This window comes from Hipposideros armiger, unplaced genomic scaffold, assembly GCF_001890085.2.
Source record: "Hipposideros armiger isolate ML-2016 unplaced genomic scaffold, ASM189008v1 scaffold_388, whole genome shotgun sequence".
In the NCBI taxonomy this organism is placed as follows: domain Eukaryota; kingdom Metazoa; phylum Chordata; class Mammalia; order Chiroptera; family Hipposideridae; genus Hipposideros; species Hipposideros armiger.
This window is the reverse complement of record NW_017731738.1, coordinates 876,776-895,469: the sequence shown is the minus strand read 5'-3', so window position 1 is coordinate 895,469 and position 18,694 is coordinate 876,776. Positions and strand designations below refer to the sequence as shown.

Here is an 18,694-nt window from a genome sequence, read left to right as displayed (position 1 = left end):
CAAAAGGACAGCAACTTGTCTGTTCCCCTTCCCCCAATTCCCCAGCACTGTTCCCATCCCCCCAATTCCCCAATAAAAATCTTTTAAAAAAAAAGAAGTTAGATAATCAGGTCCCTTCTGTCTCTAAAATCATGATTCTATAAAATAGAATGAATCAAACTGAGAAACATACGTATTAGGACTATAACTTAGGAATATAAATAACTGATAATAATATTAGGAATATAAATAAGCTAAATAACTAATTTAGTTGAAAGAAGGCAGCATGTATATATTTTCAGATAGTAAGGCAGACTTGAACATAAGCAGTTACTTTTCTCACTAAACAACTGATAATCACACCTAAAAAGAAAGATGAATGCTTACTCAGAATATATATTAGAATATATATTATACAAATCATCTCGGAGCAAAAAATTTAATAACCAAACATGTACCCCATTCAAAGCAAAAACAAACAGATCACAGGGCTTTCAATCCTGATCTTGAGAGTTTTGTTTTGTTTTGTTTTGAACCCATACTTATCTCCCCCTTCTGTCATAACTCATTTCCCTTTGTCTTCAAACAAGCAAAGGCCTCTCATCTTGAAACAAGTCTTCATTGCCTGCACTGACTTACCTCTCTAATATCCCACGTTTTCCTTTCATTGTATCCATTTCTTCACCAAACTCACAAACACTCACTGACCAGCTTCCGTAAGCCAGGGCATGAGTACAACAAAGGTAAATGACATGATCTCTATATTCAAATAATTTATAATATAGTTGGGAAAATAAGATACAGATAAAAACTGAATACATTTTTGCAAGTTTGATATATTACATAAATTTAAATTTTTCAAAATATGTTTTAAATCTCTGCTAAAAGTATAACTTTTAGTCCCACCACTCCAGTCAACCTAAAAATATTTATGGAGAGTTTTGTATGTCAGGCACTATTCTAAGCACTGAGGGATTCAGCATAAACAAAACAGAGTCCCTGCTCTAGAATATCTCCCTTAACAGTCTTCGTTTTAAAACTAAGGCCTTTTCTCAGATCCCAAACTCCTTGACTTTTATTTGGCCTCCGACACCTTATTTTGTTGACTATTATAAAACACCAGCTCTGACTCCTTATCTAATTCAAATTCTAAAAGTTTTAATTCCAAATCTCCAACTGTCTTCACACAGTGGTTTTCACCAATAAATAACTCAGCAATTCACCTTCCCCTTAAACCAAGTCTTTTTTCCTGCCTCCCATAGCCATCAGGGGTACTATTATTCACTCCAACTCAAAACCTAAATGGCATCAGGACTCCACCCTTTCTTCATTCCCTACTAGTAGAAGAAATAATGATTCCTCACTCCTGGTACTTCCTTTCATTTTGAATGAGCTCTGCTAGTTTAGCAGCCTGGCCTCTACACTCTCTCCACTGCTCACTCACTCCTCCAGTAACTGGAAGACTGACTTACCTGACTGTTGAGTTTGGCGGGAGAAAGTGAATATATGCAACCCAGCTCTTACCTCTCTTCCTCTGGGAGTAAATCTAATTCTGTAGTTTCGTGTATATTTGGAGATAAAAGTTACATTCAACATTTGTATAATAGTAATAAGAGTAATATTTGGGACCCTATTTGCCTTATTTCTCAATTAGTTAAGAATGAGATCAGGGAAGAATATTCTTTATTAGGGTAACTATCACATTCACTTAATTTACTAAGTTATAGAATTTCTAACATTTCTGATTTTAAGAAATTAGACCTTACCTGCTGCAGGTGCCTCATAAAAATCATTTACCCTATTGAACACCAGTGGAAAAAAACAAGGGGAAACAAAGCAAAAAGTCAGGAAAGCAATGCTTCCAAAAGTAGCAGAGCTACTTTAAAAGCTCCCTTACAGTGATACCATCAAGGGGCCATTTTTGCTTCTAAAAGGTGTTTTTCTGGCAATAAACTTATAGAAAACTTAATTTGCTATACAGTGTTTTTTTTTTTAAGATTTTTATTGGGGAATTGGGGGGCGGGTAACAGCATTGGGGAATCGGGGAAGGGGAACAGACAGGTAGACAAATTGTTGTTTTTGTTCTTTAGTCTAGTTGTGGAGGACGTCGCTTCACTGGCCCATGTTGGTATTATCATTGCGCTCTTCCTGGGTGAGGCAATCGGTCGCCGGTCGTTGGTCGGCCGCTCACAGCGGCTCCCGGTAGCTCACACCGGCTACCAGCCGCTCACGCTGGCTGCCAGCTACTCACGTAGCTCATGGCAGCCCACTGCAGCCCTGCTGCAGCCTATGCTGTCCCTGACGACTCACAGCAGCCCAACTCCAGGTCGAGCTGTTGTTCATCATCTTAGTTGTAGAGGGTGAGCGTCACTGGCCCTCAATGTGGGATCCGAACCGCAGCCCTGCTGCTCAGAGCTGGTGCTCCCAAGCGAGCTCTTAACCAGCTGAGCCAGTCGGCCGGCCCTATACAGTGTTTTAACGTGAATCTCTAGCAGCTATTTAGCTGAGCTGAGTCGCTGTCTTGTTTTATAATCAGAAAGTATCTAGCCACATCTTTCTAAATTCATAATACTGTTTGAGAGATCTTTTAATTCCAGTTAGATAGCTCTCTCAATTTTAGGAAGTGACAAAATCCAGGTTATTACTTGAAAAGTTGATTGAGGCCATTAATTCTCAAGTGCTAAGGCTAGAACTACACAACCAAGATGACGAAAGAAAGGTTAAGATTTTATGAACAGGTATTCTCAGTGGAACTTGCCTAAACAGGCACAACCAGAAAAATTCAAACCTACAGAAAAGTTTCAAAAGTAGTACAATGAACACGCACAGTCTTCATCTAGATTTATCCACTATTAACATTTTGCAACATCTGCTTTAACTCTACATAAACACATTATTATTACTCTTATTTTGATTAAACATTTTAGAATTCATTACAGACATGATCATTGATCATTCATTCCTAAATTCTAGCAAGGGCACCATCCTATCCAGCCACAATATATTACCAAATTCAGCATCATAGCACTGATACAATATTCTTATAGCCTGTATTCACATTTCACCACCAATTTCTCCCAATAATGTCCTTTATAGAAATCTTTTTTATTCCAGGATCCAATCCAGGATCACGCATTGCATTTAGTTGTCATGTCTCTTTAGTTTCCTTTAATCTGGTTCTTTCTTTTTTTTTTTTTTTTTAGCTGAGCCATCCTGCCACCTGTTGGCAGCTCAGCGGCTACTCAGCTCGGGCTGGGACTCGAACTGCTGTTGCTCAGAGCTCAAACTCTTGAGCGAGCTCTTAACCAACTGAGCCACTCGGCAGGCCCTTGGAAGTTTCTTATAGTCTTTGTTTTTATAACACTGATACCTTTTTGAATAGTACAGGCAATTGTTTTGGGGAATGTCTCTCAATCCAGGTTTGCCTGATTGTGTCCTCAAGATCAGGGTATGCATTTTTGGCAGGAATTCTACATGAGATACTGTGCTCCTTTTCAGTGCATCACGTCAGCAGACACGTTAGTTTGTTCCAGTATTGGTGATACAAACTCTGATCATTTGGTTACGGCGACGTCCCAACAGATTTCTCCAAAAAGATTATACTTAATAAACAGTTACGTAACTAATACCCTCTTAGAATTATGATGTAAGCTTACCTGTTCACATACATCACGGCACATTTGGTTATCCTTTGAATGATTACAACACAAGGCACCTAGGAAGAAAAAATAAACATCCGATGCTGACCACTTTAAATAAACAAGATGGTTAAGCTAATTCAGATGGTTACACAAACCATTTATTCAACAGATTATTATTAATTTTAATTCAACAAACCTTTACTATGTATCTGTTAGAAGCAAAGGACAACGCTAGGTTGGTTTGAGGACATGGTTCCTGCCCTCAAGAAGCTTGTAATCCATCTAATAGGGAAGACTGTCATATAATAATAGCTACTATGTATCGTGTACTTTCTATGTGCCAGAATTTTACTACATTTGCTTTACGCATTATCTCATTCAATCCTTACAATGGCCCTATGGACTATATTCTATTATTATACTTATAATGTGAGATTAAATGATAAAAAGGTTGTGACATTTATTTGGACATGTTAAATTTAAGGTCCCGATAAGACATCCGGATGGAAATTCCAGTAGTCTCAGAAATCCCAGTCTGGATTGCAGGTAAACCCAAGCCTAAAGATCCAAATTTGGAAGTCATCGGCATAAAGGAGGTATATGGAAATGAATGACATTGTCTAGGGAGTCTCTAAGTGAGACGTGAACACAACAAAAAATTCTAAAGAATAGCAACATCTAAGACATGGGAAGAAACAAAGAAAAGACTGAGATGGAACAGTCAGAGGGCTGGTCAACTACAAGAATTAGCATCACAGAAGAGGTAGTAGTTAGTGTCATGTACCAGAACAGTCAGGTTAGAATGAAGACTCAAAAAAGGAAATGGATTTATTAATTAGGAGGCCACTTAGCGACCTTCGCAAGGTACTTTCTGTGGAGTTGGTAGTAGTGAATGACGTTAAGGAGTAAACTAGAGGTGACAAAGTATAAACAGCAAATACAGGCTCTCAAGAGTCTAACACAGATGGGAGGGGGAAAGGAGGGTAGTTACAGGAGGACACAAGATCAAGGGAAGATTTCCCTGAGCAATAGGAGTCCTTTGTTATGCTAATGAGGTGACCCAAGGTCTCACCTAGCTAGCTTCAACCTGGGGACTGGCCATACCAGAAAGATCAGCCATGTGTTCAGCAGGCTGGGGCTTTGAAATGATTAATTGCCCTGCCCTCCCCATCTCCCCATCTCCCGTTCTCCCAACCTCCGGTGGGACACAGAAATTGGAAATTGAGCTCAACCACATGGCCAATAATTCAATCAATCATGTCTGTGTGATGACATCTCAATGAAAACTCTAGATACCAAAGCTCAGCGGACCTTTCCTGGTTGGTGAAGACACTGATATGCCAGGAGGCTGATGCACACTGATTCCATAAGGAAAAGGCACATAAGTTCTGCATTTCCTTCCAGACCTCACACTGTGTGTCTCTTCATTTGGCTGGTCCTCCTGATTTGCATCCTTTATAATAAAACGATAATTATAACTATAGTGCTTCCCTGATTTTTATGAGTCATTCCAGTGAATTACAGGTTCTGAGGGGTCAAGGGAAGCCTGGATTTATTGCCAGTTGGTCAGAAGTGTGGGTGGCCTGGGGACTCCCAAGGTGTGGCTGGTATTTGGAGTAAGGGCAGACTTGTCCGCCAGAGACAGCATAGGGACTTGGGCTGGAGCCCAAAGGAATGCCAGATAAGCTGACCACAAGAATGCCACCAACCCCTCACTCCCTGCACAAAAGTGCAGAAATAGCTGATTATTATCTCCCTTCTAACTGCTGACTCTCTTGTACTATTCTGCATACACAGTTGATCAAGGTTTTACACTATATGACCTTCCTGGGGTGGCAAATGATCAATCTGCCACAGTGCCGCCACAGTGCAGGCGCAAACAGTTACCAGACAACACAATCAGTAAAGAAAGCCTGCCTTTTTAAAAAAGGCTGCCACTTTCAAAAAGTCCACCTTTTTGCACAAGCCCACTTTGTCTCCAGCTTATAAAAGCAGCCAAGTTCCAATAAAGTTGTTGCATTCCCAAAAATCTAAAAAAACCCACAAAACCAGCCAAGCTGAGCCAGCCCCTAAGTCAGTTCAGGGGACCTTCCTCTCTTCTGTTGCCTCCCTCATGCTCCAGCATAAGCTTAATAAAATTTGTCTGGAAATTTTTCTGAAGTTTCCTCTGGATTTCTATCTTGGGAAACCCAAGAACCCAAATGCCATTTAACTTGTGGGGTCTATTCTAACTCTGGGTGATTAGTGCCAGAATTGAATTGCTGTACACCCAGCTGTGGCTGAAACAGAACATGGGATGTGGTTCAAGAGAAGGCATCGTGTTTGGGGGTAGGGATACAATAGTGAATAAACGTCATGCACCCTGACTTCATCCAGGTTACAGCCTGATGGTAGAACAAGACGCTGAGCAAAATCTAGACAAGAGGAAAGGATATAAGGACACCCATAAATTAAGAGGGAAGTTGACAGCCTCCATTTTCTCAGTGAAACTGAGATTAGGTCTGAAAAACAAAACGGGTTGAGATGGGGTTGGGGGCTTGGGCTGAAATTGAAGAGGTCTCTAACAGCCACTTTGAAGAATGGAGAAAGGAGGCAACTCTGAGGTATGTTTCTCAAACTTGTGTTCTATGAAACACTGATTCATGAGTTGTTAATATCTATCCCTCAAAAGAAAATGTTTCATGTTCAAATCAATTTGGAAATGAAGGATTAAAAAAAAAAATTACAGAATTCTTCACTGCAGGACTTCACAAAGAATGGTCATTATTAATCTCCTAAAAGGGGATTTAAGTAGACAGGTTTCTCAAAGCACAGAACACTTTTTTTCATGCTACTTATTAACATTTCAGAGTGCCGGTTTGAGAAATATCAAACTAGACAAAAGGAAAAATGTTGCTAAGCAGTATTTTGGGCACAGAGAAATTCATACATTTGTTATAATCAGCAGGGGCATGTTACTATTCCAGAGTATAGCTGACTGGAAAGAATATACAGCTGGGTTGGTCACTCATGAGCTATCTAGACTGGCAACTCAAAAGAAACAAGATGAAAACCTATTTCAAGCAGCTAGATCTGATTCAATGGTTTAAAAAATATATTTGCAACATAAGCTCTTCAAATGAAACCTATACAATTTTGGTATACAAATTAGATGAAAGCAGAGCTTGTTTGATTGAAGGTAGGACTGGTATTGGGGAGAAATCAATGAATAAACATATTAAATCCCTCTTCAGATCTTACCAACAAGCCTTCTAAGTTTAAAACTAAAAATTGTTTCTCCATAAAGTTTTGGACAAAAAAGAGGCCACATACTAAGCCTGACAATCTTAGGGGAGGCCCAAAGTAAAACCCAGAGACAAAAGTAACCACACAGGGTGGTGTGAACTTAAAAATTTCTAACTAAGGGTTGGCCGAGTGGCTCAGCTGGTTAAGAGCTCACTCAAGAGTGTGAGCGCTGAGCAAAAGGGTAGCCGGTTCAATTCCCACACGGGCCCGGGCTGAGCTGCCAATGAGCTGCCAACAGGTGGCAGGATGGCTCACCTAAAAAAATTCCTAACTAAAAGCAGGTCATGGGGGGCAGTCCTAGACCTGTAGATTCCTTGACAAAGGTCAACCTTTAACTTTGAAATTATCTATTGTCTTTGTCCATCTAAAGCAACATACCTTTGAAATGTCAAAGTAATCTTTTCCAGAGCCCTAGAAGGCACAACCATGGGCACCAGAGCATGGCACTACATTGTTATCTTGTCTAAAACCATCTCTACGAGTTGTAAATGTTAATTATCCTGTACCTACCAATGTAAAAGATGTACGTGTCTCTCCATTTTACTTTTTATCCATTCTCAGAGATTTCCCTGCTTTGCATTCTCCCACCTCCTTAATCTACCACTCGTGAATTTCATGTACTCTCCCTTATATCTTCTTTTATTCTAATGTATAAAATAAGCTGTAAAACTGCCACTCTCTGGGGCAATATCTCCGTCTGTTGAGATTTTGCTTCCCAGCAATAGTTGTCAGTTTGGATCAAGTATTAACTCCTATAAGACTTTTTCTTAGGCTGGGTGTTCTTTCATCAACAAAGCAAGACAGGGTCTATATGATATCATTGGCATAATACTATAGTTTGGTTTCATAAGAGACTATTGTGGGGCTGGCTTTTTAATACTACTTCTATGGGAAAAGGTGTCTTCAAGTTCTAAACATTTGATTTAAAAATTCTGAAAAATTGGGGCAGCCAGATAGCTCAGTTGGTTAAGAATGCGAGCTCTAAACAACAGGGTTGCTGGTTTGATTCCCACATCGGCCAGTAAGCTGTGCCAGTAAGCTGCACCCCTCTACAGCTAAGATTGTGAAAAACGGCTAGACCTGGAGCTGGGCTGTCGTGGGCTGTCGTGAGCTGTCCTGAGCTGTCCTGAGCTGTCGTGAGTGGCCGACCCACTCCCTCAGCCGGGAAGAGCACAATGATCATAATACCAACATGGGCCAGTGGCTGTGTCCTTCATAACTAGACTAAGAACAACAGCTTGACTAGGGGGGATTCTGAAGAACGTATCAAAATGTCACGAAGTTTCTGAAGAAAAAAGAGTTCCTTATTTTTTATGGCTGTAGTTACTTTCTTAGAAGCTAATTCAAGGGAGGGCCCAATCACTCATAAGGTTTTCTCACAATACCCTTTCTCCCCTGCCATACGGCAGTGCTATGCTATCCCCATCTTCTAAGATTCTGTTATGTGTCCAGCCTCATTAGAATGGAGAGGGCAGGCAGAAAAAAACAAAAGTTCTCCTGATTCTGATGTTTTCTTTTGAGGTGTTCTAGAAATTGCAACTTTCTACTCTAACACAAAAGTCATATGAGGGCAAAGAAATCCAGCTGATCATGAGAAAAGATAACCCAGGATAAGATATGTTCCCAATAAGCACAGGCTTAGCAAAAAGTAAACAACCAGGCAGACAAGAGTCTGATTTGGGTCTAGAAATTTTTGAAAAACTGCTTCTTGGAGCAAAAGTCTATTTAGAACAGAAACATGAAATATAATTAAAACGCCAACAACAATGGAAGATTTTATTAAAAATATAAGTATAAAAGCCTATTTTTCCCTATTTAATAGTGAAGGTAAAATTTATAGTGGAGTGACCCCCCCCCCCCCCCCCCCGCCCTGCAAATTGAATTTTTAAAATAATCCTTTTTTTAAGAAAACCCAAATTTGGAAAAGAAAAAGAAAAATGATCTATATTCCCACTGTCCTGCCAGAACCTGTGTTGACATTTTGACATATTTCCTTCTAGTCTTTCCAAAATCCTGACATTGCTGACAAAATGGGATTAAAGAGGGCAGCCCGAAGTCTTCTGGCAATAATTCCCTTCCCCCTCCCAACCAAGCATTCTTCTGTAATAGTACATTTCCTCCCTTGAGAAAACTGCCACCCTCCCTTAAACAGGCCAGGGGCCCTACGCTCCATCACGGTTTCCACACTCTATTCTTAACCTTAACTATCATTATATTGCACATTTTTCTTCTTTTGAAACAATAAAAATTTATTAGAATCTTTAACACTGCATATTTTTCAAAAAATAAATGTCTACAAATACATTAATTCATATCAAATCCTCCCCATTCATTAAGAATGGGGGGAAGGGACTCAAATGCAATTAATGTGGCAATTAAGGTCTTTGTCTGTTTTAGAGCTATTAAAATGGATTAACTGGGTCAGTCAACTATAATAGCGCAAAAAACTCTCCGAAGCCTATTGTTTTATACAAGAGAAGGCAACGAATTTTAGAAATTTGTTTTTATAATTTGATTCCAATTTAACCTGTTCTTCAAGAAAAAATAGTTTAAAACTCTGCTTATTCTCATAAAATGGAATTGAACACATAAAGGCAAATTAGTTCAAAATAAAACTTGATACTGACATGATGAAAATAAAAAGCACAGGTGTTAACCTCATTAAAGACATAAGGTCGAGTGTCCTATTTGCATTCTTATTCCGAGTCTGTAATTATAAAATTAATGAAAACAAAAAACTGATTATTAAAGGCCATGTATGTTGGATTTAAGAAGGTATTAGTGTGACCTACAAATATGCAAGCAGAATTATCCAATAATTAGAAACATCAAGGTTTGGCTGCTGGTTTGGGCCACATTGTACTAAAGATAGGCAAATAAGCAGGAAGCACAGGCTCCAGCCACAAGAGAAAAATGCAACTTCTAAGACCAACCAGTATTTAAAAAAACAAATACACACCCTAATCTAAAACTAAAATATTCATAGAATTACAGGATTTTTGAAGTTAAAAGATTTTTGCCACAGAAGCCTCCCAAAAGCTATAATTCAATTTGGTTAATGAAAAGCCATTCTTGTTTTCCTTTCTAAAGGAAATAAAGATTCCCCTCTAACTAATGTCTTCCTAAAGAATTACTAAAACAGAACATATGTATCCCAAACTACTGAGGGGGGAAATACTAAATCTGAGATACTACTGGGAAAAGGTCATTCTAAATAAAAAAGATAACGTTAATTAAAAAACCTGATCTTACTTTTAATCAAATTTTTATTTTCAAAACAGCCTGGAAATTAACAACCACTTTATAAACGTTTAAATGACAACTGCAACTTTAACTTATAAATGCATTCCTGTAATTGTCACATTTATCCCTTAAAAAATATATGCATGGGGAGGGGAGGGGGAAAGGGAGAGAAGGGGAGGAGAGAGAAAGGAGACTATATCATAAGCCAAGGAAGAGCCAAACAGTAAAATGATTATCCACATACCCAACCACCTTGATTCAATATTGCTAACATCTTGTCATACTGCTTTATCTATCTATCTGGACCAGGGGTTGGCAAACTGTGGTTCGCAAGCCACATGCGGCTCTTCGGGTACGTTCCATCTCAAAAGTTTGCAGACCCTGGAAGAGCCAATCCTGTCCCTCACAACAATTTAAAAATTATTTGAAAGCCATAAATATATTTTTACAAATAAGGAAAATTTAAAGTAATATTATAAATGAAACTATGAGAGTTTTATTTTCATTTTCAATTTTACTTCAGAGCCACATGTACGTACCCAAAGAGCCACATGTGGCTCATGAGCCGCAGTTTACGGACCCCTGGCGGCTCTTCCATCTCAAAAGTTTGCAGACCCCTGATCTGGACAGATATTTTATTCATTCATTCATTCATTCATTCATTCATTCATTCTGAGTCATCTGCAAGTTACAGGTATTCTTCTCCACTACTTGCCTCATACTGCACTGCTGCAACAGCCAATTATATTCATTTGATTCTATTACCAATATGACTGCCAGATTAATTTTTTTAATAGAGCTTTCATGATGTCATTTTTTTAATCAAGGGCCTACAATGGCTTCCTGCTATTCTAAATTCTCCAAGTCTTGTAACTTTCCCGCCCTGACCTATTATTTTTTAACAAGGAAAGCCTACATTTGTCCTGAACACAGCTTTCTGCCTGAAATGCTTAGTACCCTCTTCCTACTGATCTTAATCCCAAAAATCTTTCAAGGCCTAAATCCCACCTCAACTCTTAATAAGCCTTTCTTCTCCAACTCCAAGCCATGTTGGTTTCTTTGCTTATTTAAGGCCCTACTATTCTAGTCAGGACTGGAAACTTAACTCTTCTCTCGTCATTTCATGTCTGTGCTAATGGTATCCCCAGACTGGCTGTAAACTTCTTGTAACCATTTAGCACAGTGATCAGCTCAAAAAATTGTATTCATTGGTTAACAATAATTTCCTAATTATGAAATGCCTTTCATACAAAAAGTTTTATTGGGCTGGCCAAGTGGCTCAGTTGGTTAAGCGAGCTCTGAGCAACAGGGTCGCCGGTGTGATTCCCACATGGGACAGTGAGCTGCGCCTGAGCTGAGCTGCCGCTGAGCTGCCAACAAGTGGCAGGATGGCTCAGCTGGTGAGAGCACGTGATCCTAACAACAAAGTTGCAGGGTTGACTTCCACATGGGATGGTGGGCTATGCCCACCCGCAACGAGAATTGAACACGGCACCTTGAGCTGAGGGGCTGTGAGCTGCCGACAGGTGACCGGATGGCAACTGGACTTGGAGCTAAGCTAGCTGTGACCTCCACAACTAAGATCGAAGGACAACTGGCTACTCCCCTTCCCCAATTCCCCAGTAAAATCTTAAAAAAAAAAAAAAAAAAAGTTTTATTTCCCTCGCTGTACCACTTTAGTACCACATTTCATATGGTGATCAACCCATTATTTAGCAAGCATCATACACGTTTTTGACCTAGGTCTGTTAGGGTAAGGGTACAAATTGGTAAATCAATAATGTAATGAGACTTAGCTAGTTTGCAGTTGGGTCTACACTGATATTCAGCTGTTTTCTCTTTGTTTATCCCCTAATTGATGTAAAACCTCTGTTTTGTTACCTTTCCTAAATCTACACATACCTCATTAATTTACTTAATCAGCAGAATCCTAACCTGAAAAGGACAATTTCTTAATCCTCAGGTAACCAGACAATGGGATCCGTTTTGCAATTCCCTTGCAGTTTTTACTGATGACACATAAAGCCCCAGGTTATAGTGGCCTAGTCCTGAGTTGGGAATCCAGAGATAACATTATCTTAAAACAGACCAGACCCCATGACCCACTCCTACTTTTTTTTTTCTTCTTGGTTACCTACAAAATCTTCTGACCAGTCTAGAAACGGGAAGATGGACTTTGAACAGGAGTCCGCCATCCTCCCAGAATGTTAGTATTTTGAATAAACCTGCTTTTCTTTCCACCAAACCTGTCTCTCAATTTTTAACTTTCAAGCGGCAGGCAGCCAGACCTTAGCACGGTTATCAGGTCTAAGATAAATTGAACCCAATCATATACTCAGGCACAGACATATGCAGCCAGTTGGTGGTGGGCTCTGTGGCTAATAGGTCAATAAGAGTTGGGACTGGGGAAAATGAAGTTTTATGGTGGTGCAGACACCTTGAGCTGGTTGGTGGAGAGTGGGAAATGCAATAGATGAACAGAGAGAAGCAATGTAAGGTAGAGAGAGACTGTCTCCAAAAGTGGTCTTGGTTCCTGGCAGCTTTCTAGTTCCCATAACAGTTCACAAGGTTGTGCTATGCTAAATTTCCTACCTTTGGACTTCTATGTACTCCCTGTTAGATGCTACATAGCTAGGACCCTAATCCTGAGATACCTTGGATTCTGTTCCTTTGGTCAAAAGATCCTTAACCCAGGCATTCATCATTATGAAACAACTCAAGCAAATGACTCTCTTAAGATCCTCCCCCCAGATGCTAACAGCCAGTATTCTTGGATAATTTCCTTTTCCACTCAATGCTGAAATCCTCACATTTACAAAACAAGAGATCGAAAAGTGTGAATGTAAACAAACAAATAAATGTGATTTTGACTGTCTGGCTTCCAATGGTATATTCCATGGTAAGAATGTTTCTCTTAATACAACCCTTTTCTTCATCTTATCTATGTGCTTTACAACATCCATCATATTATGTGCTATCTACAAGACTAACTCACATGATTTTCCCTCAATTATAGTCTTCAGATTTAGAATATAAATGGATATGTACTAATATAACCACCAAATATTAGCAATGTAGATATTATATATTTTTGGTCATATTTCATGTCTGAATTTCCCACTAAATCATAAATTCCATGAAAACAGAAGCCATGTCTATTTTCACCTACCACTTTATATCTAGTACCTATCATGCTGTCTGGCACTATTAACAGGTTAATATTTGCTAAATGGATTACTGACAGGTATGAAATTTAGCTTAATTAATGGACCTGGGGCAGTTATTCCTAATATCCATCTTAAACATATACAAAAATGGAACTTTTGATTCTCTTGCTGGCTCACCTGCCAACCCTCCTCCTATCTGCTCCTCACCATCTTCCCAAACTCAGCAAATGGCATTGGTTTTTACTTGGTTGCTCAAGGTAAAAAATCTATGAGTAATCTTTAATTCCTCCTTCCCTCACTTCCCACATCCAATCCATCAGAAATATATCTTGGATCTCTCTTCTATCTCCACAACCACTCTACTCATTCACTATTCTCTCCTAATTCAACTACTGTAATGGGCTTCTCTAGTCACCCTGCTTTTACTCCTATCACACTACCATCGCTATTTTTTTTTCATTCAGCAGCCAGAATGATCTAAAATATAAATCAAAGCACACACATCTCTTACTTAAAAGTCTATTGGTTTCTATCTGCACATGGAATAAAATCCACAATCCTCATGTGGACTTTCGCAAGGCTCAGCACCATTTCGCCCTAGACTACTCTTGCTCATTTTGTTGTAATCATACTGACCTTCAGCTCCTTCTTGCCTTAGGGCCTCCGCACTTTCCGGTCCCTACCCATCTTTTCTAAGGACAGCACCTTCACATTTTCAGATCTTGGCTCTAAACTTTACCTTCTAAAAGAGGCCTCTCTTGACATTACTATGTAAAGAACCACTCCCCCTCTACTCACACAGTTCTCTATATTGTCATCTGGTTTCTTTCATAACATACTTAGCACTACCAGAAATCATTTTATTTATCTGTTTATTGTTTATCTCTCCTCCACTAGAATGTAAGCTCCTGGAGAGCATCAATCCTACACCTAGAACAGCGCCTGACATATAGCAAACACTCAATAAATATTGTTTGAATAAACACCTGTAGTATCTGTTTTGCTCTTTTTTTTTTTAATTTTTATTGGGGAATTGGGGGGATGGGAACAGTGCTGGGGAATTGGGGGAAGGGGAACAGACAAGTTGCTGTCCTTTTTTCTGTTCTTCAGTCTAGTTGTGGAGGACGGTGCTTCACTGGCCCAAGTTGGCACCATCACTGCGCTCTTCCAGGGCGAGGCAGATCAGTCGCCGGCTTCTGGACAGCTGCTCACTGCGGCTGCTGGCCGCTCACGCTGGCTGCTGGCTACACACGGTAACCCATGGCAACCCACTGCCACAGGGGCTGCAGCCTATGCCATCACCGGCGACTCACAGCAGCCCAGCTCCAGGTTGAGCTGTTGTTCAGCATCTNATCTTAGCTGTGGAGGGCAGTGTCACTGGCCCTCATATGTGGGATCTGAACCGGGGCCCTCTGGCATCCCAAGCCAGCTCTTAACCATCGCGCCACTTGGCTGGCCCTCTGTTTTGCTCTTTTAAAACTCACATTTTTAATATATAAAAACCACCTCTTGACAGCATCCCACTTTCTTCTAGAAGTGGCACACAGTGCCAAGTATGATTAATGAAAGATTGCTTAAATCTATGAATATAAGACTGGAACTTTTAGCAGCATACCAGAATGAACTGTCATATCTGGTCTATCACCAATCCTAGCTCTTTCTACAGTGTGTGGGCCAAGATGCTTCTCTGAGAAGAAAAATCTGCTTCTTATTACTTTCTTCTAGATAGGCGTCTGCTTTTCCTAACTTAAAATTTATTACATTCTTTTTAAGGATTCTAGGCTATTGCATAATTCCTTAAATGTCAACTTATTGAAACCTAGCCCTTAATGTTACATTTTCCCTCTTTTGTACTATTACAAAACATCTTAAACAGAAACAGAGCTACTGTCAGGTGCCATGACACAGGCCCTGAGACTACAGCAGGTCTCATCCCATCCTTCAAAGGGAACACTAGAAGTGTGTGTGGGGGAGGGTGTGTGTGTGTGGGGGGGGGGACAGGGGTGGAATTGGAAAAGTACACTGGAATAGAAGTGTGGCATTAATTCAATGTAGAGGGTGTGGCCAAACTTCTCAAGAGATGATAATCACTGAGCAAGTAATACCACTCCCTCACCTCCACCTCCAAGGAACTGGAATGAAAATCTCTAATCAGAACAGATAAGACTTTAAAAGCCTTATGGCAGAGGAGACAGGAGTACCCAACCTTGCATGGGGTAAGAAGAGGGGGAAAAAAGGCTGTCTCAGCAAGAATACAAGCTAAGCCTTCATTGAAATACAATTTAATATTGTGTTCCCAATTTTTGTTTAGGATTAAAGAACATTTTCCATACTTTCTACAAATCCACAGTGGAAGCTTTTGTCCATTGTATTACTTAATGTCCTTTATGTAAAGACACAGGCAACATATGCTTCCTAGAATTTAGTACAAGGGACAAATCTCACTTTTAGATCAAACTTGAAATTTTTCTTTTTATCTATGCTGCCATGGACTTTTAGAGCTGGAAGAGCTTTTAGAAATCATCTAGCCCAGCTTTAGGTGTTATGAAGAAAAAAAGTTTTATAAGCAAACGTTTCTTTCTATAATAATTTTATTGCTATAAATCATGTTAAATTAATTAAACAAAGAGGCCATTAGACTCAGGTGTCTTTACTGCCTTAATGGCCTACCTCAAAAACCGAAGAACAACCAATCACAAACAGCCACCTAGTCTTTCTCAAATAAGGCATCCTCTTAAACTATAGCCAATCAAATAACTTCTTTGCTTTGCTTCCACCTCTTCTTTATGCAAGTCTTTCCCCTAGCTCCTGTCACTTCCCGTTTGACACTAGCCATCTGAATCGATTTTTACTCAAATAAACTCTTAAATATTTTAATATGCCTCAGTTTATATATTAACAATCACACACTACGAAATTCATCCTTTTAAAATGTACAATTCAGTTGTTTTTAGTATATTCATCACTATATGTACAACCATCACCACTATCTAACTTCAGAACATTTCCTCACCCTAAAAAGAAACCCCACACCCAGGATTATTAGCAGTCATTTCCTGGTTCCCCCACCAAACAAGTTTCTTTACCACAGGAATCCTCGGACCTTTTACTGGGAATCTAACATGTTTTGTGAATTTATAAGAAAGGGGTACAATGTGCAGGGTTTCCCAAACTTATTTAATAGTTAACATTTCAGTACTTACTATACACTATTCGAAACACTATACATGTATTACCTCAATTCTCACAATAAAAATCTATGAGAAGGTACTATATATAATAAATGTGGATATTAAAGCACAAAAAGACTACGGCTAAATAACTTGTTCGAGTATTCTTAACTACTCCATTCTACTATCGCCCACAGAACCTACTAGTTGTGAGACGAGAATGGGCAACTAGTATTCTATGGACCATAACTCTGGTAATGCTTTAGTTCAATCTCTTTAACTTAATGAGACAATTGGGGCCCAGAAAGGTAAACTGATTTAGCCAAGAATACACAGTATTCTCTCTCTCCCTCTCCTTTGAGTTCCATCTAATAGACAGCTAAATTTAGAACCTAATTACAATGAATTAACCCCAGGTTCCTGACACAATTCTCTCCCTTCCTTAAATACTTTCTTGCTTTAAAAAAAATTTTTTTTAACATTGTAAGCTGCCTTAGAACCTTGCTGAGGTTGATTTTGCCCTTTCTAGGTGTAAGCTCTTTCAGTAAGCAATGCATTGCTCCACCACTTTTGCATGTATAATTCTTAGCTATGGTTCAATGTCTAGTGCAGTTGGGAGATCACTCAGTTTTCCTCCCACCGGAGGTGGGAATGAAAATCTCCCTCTGTGTGCCCTCAGCCTCTGGACACTTCTGCCTTGGATTCCAGCTGATTGTATCCTGTAGTAGGTACCCCACCTCCTAGCCAGACAGCTCTGGAGGGCAGGAGTTCGCATCAACTCCCAAAGCCCAGCACCGGGAAGACAATAAGCACTTAACACTTTCCTATCCACTCTTGGCTTAATTCCTCCAGAGCAAGAACAAAACTCCTCAAGCCTGCCAGCCCCGAAGAGCGGGGTTTACTGATTTTTAATCTGTCTCTCGCCAGAGCCCAGCTCTGTCTCACACACAGATACACGCACAGTGCACCCACAGCGAACGGAAGCAGAATCGGATTTAGAAGGCTTGGGCCCATTCTCTTCTGAGACTTGAACCTGGCAGGCTGAGGGGCCCATCAATGCTCGCCGTCCGAGGTCGGCCTTTCTGAACCCAGTTGAGGGTCAAGTAACAATAACTAGTTAGGGCGGCGGTGGGGTGGCTGCACTTCCGAAATCCTATCCAACGCTCGCGACGATCTAGGGCGAAAGCTTAACACCCTTTTCTGACAGATACCCGAGCCTGGTGAAAGGGTAAGGACAGAGCTGGGTCTCCTGTCCCGTGGGTGACAGAGCAAGGCCTCGAACCCGGGTCACCGCTCCCAGCTCAGCAGATCTTCGGTGCAGGAAGAGCAAGGGTAGAGATGGGTCCTGGCTTGTCCCGCCTCGGCACCTCCTCCCTCCTGCTGGGACCTCCGGCCCTTGGGTCACCGGACATGGGCCGGGTCTGGGGGTCTTGCGCACCCCCGCCCCCTGCCCCGCGCCATCTTGGAGCGCTGAGGCGGCCGCTCTGGACCGCCCCGAACCGCTGCTCCAGCAGTTACTTACCCGCACTGCCCGGGGCCAGGCCTCCTGCCACCTCCGCGACTCCCCCTACGGCCAGGAGAAGCAGCAGCGCAACTCGCCGAGAGGCCCGGACAGTCGCCATGTCCCGGCCAGGCGGTCCGGAGTCGTGGGATGCTCGGACCCAGCCTGGCCGCCGCCGCTCCTCGCCAAGGCCCCGCCCCGGCGCCCTGGACCTTTAATGATTGGCTGCGGCGCGCTCAAGCCCCGCCCCTCGACCGCAAGGCGTTTCCAAAACCTGCTGGGGGCGGGAACGTGCCCGCGACCCCGGCTCTTTGTTAAAGCCCAGCTGTTTGTCCGCTTCTGCAGCCGAGAACCCTCAGCCTGCGTTCTCCAAGAGGGATATCAGAGGACATCAGAGCTGAAGGGCCCTTAGGACGCCTCTACCACCTCCCGAGGTTTGCAGAGGGGGTCACTGAGAAGACTGACCTGCCCAAGATCACACCACAAGTTCGCCTGAGAACTAGGACCAAGTCCAAAGCTGAACTAAAGGAGATTTTCCCTTTCGCGTACCCTCGATGATGATCTTAATATCCTTTCTGCTCAGACCGCCTCACACCCAAAGAAGGCGTGTCACCCGGGACAACGGCCTCCCCTAAAATCTGAGGGGCTCTGCCGTAGACAGCGTCCCGACAAGGGCCGGAGGCACGGATTAGCCCCCAAAGCTCTTTG

The 18,694-nt window shown here is 41.2% G+C and overlaps 1 protein-coding gene across 1 annotated transcript in view; it reads right to left on the bottom strand.

The window, feature by feature from the left end:
• Window positions 1–18,183, bottom strand: part of RECK (reversion inducing cysteine rich protein with kazal motifs) — a 64,552-nt gene extending 46,369 nt beyond the window's left edge. The window contains exons 1-2 of the mRNA XM_019663375.1: window positions 18,008–18,183; window positions 3,636–3,694 (exon numbers count right to left, since the gene is read on the bottom strand). Of these exons, the coding sequence (XP_019518920.1) occupies window positions 3,636–3,694; window positions 18,008–18,107 (159 nt within the window). The 5' untranslated portion in view covers window positions 18,108–18,183. The remainder of the gene's footprint in view (window positions 1–3,635; window positions 3,695–18,007) is intronic.
• Between the last annotated feature and the right edge of the window lie 511 nt (window positions 18,184–18,694).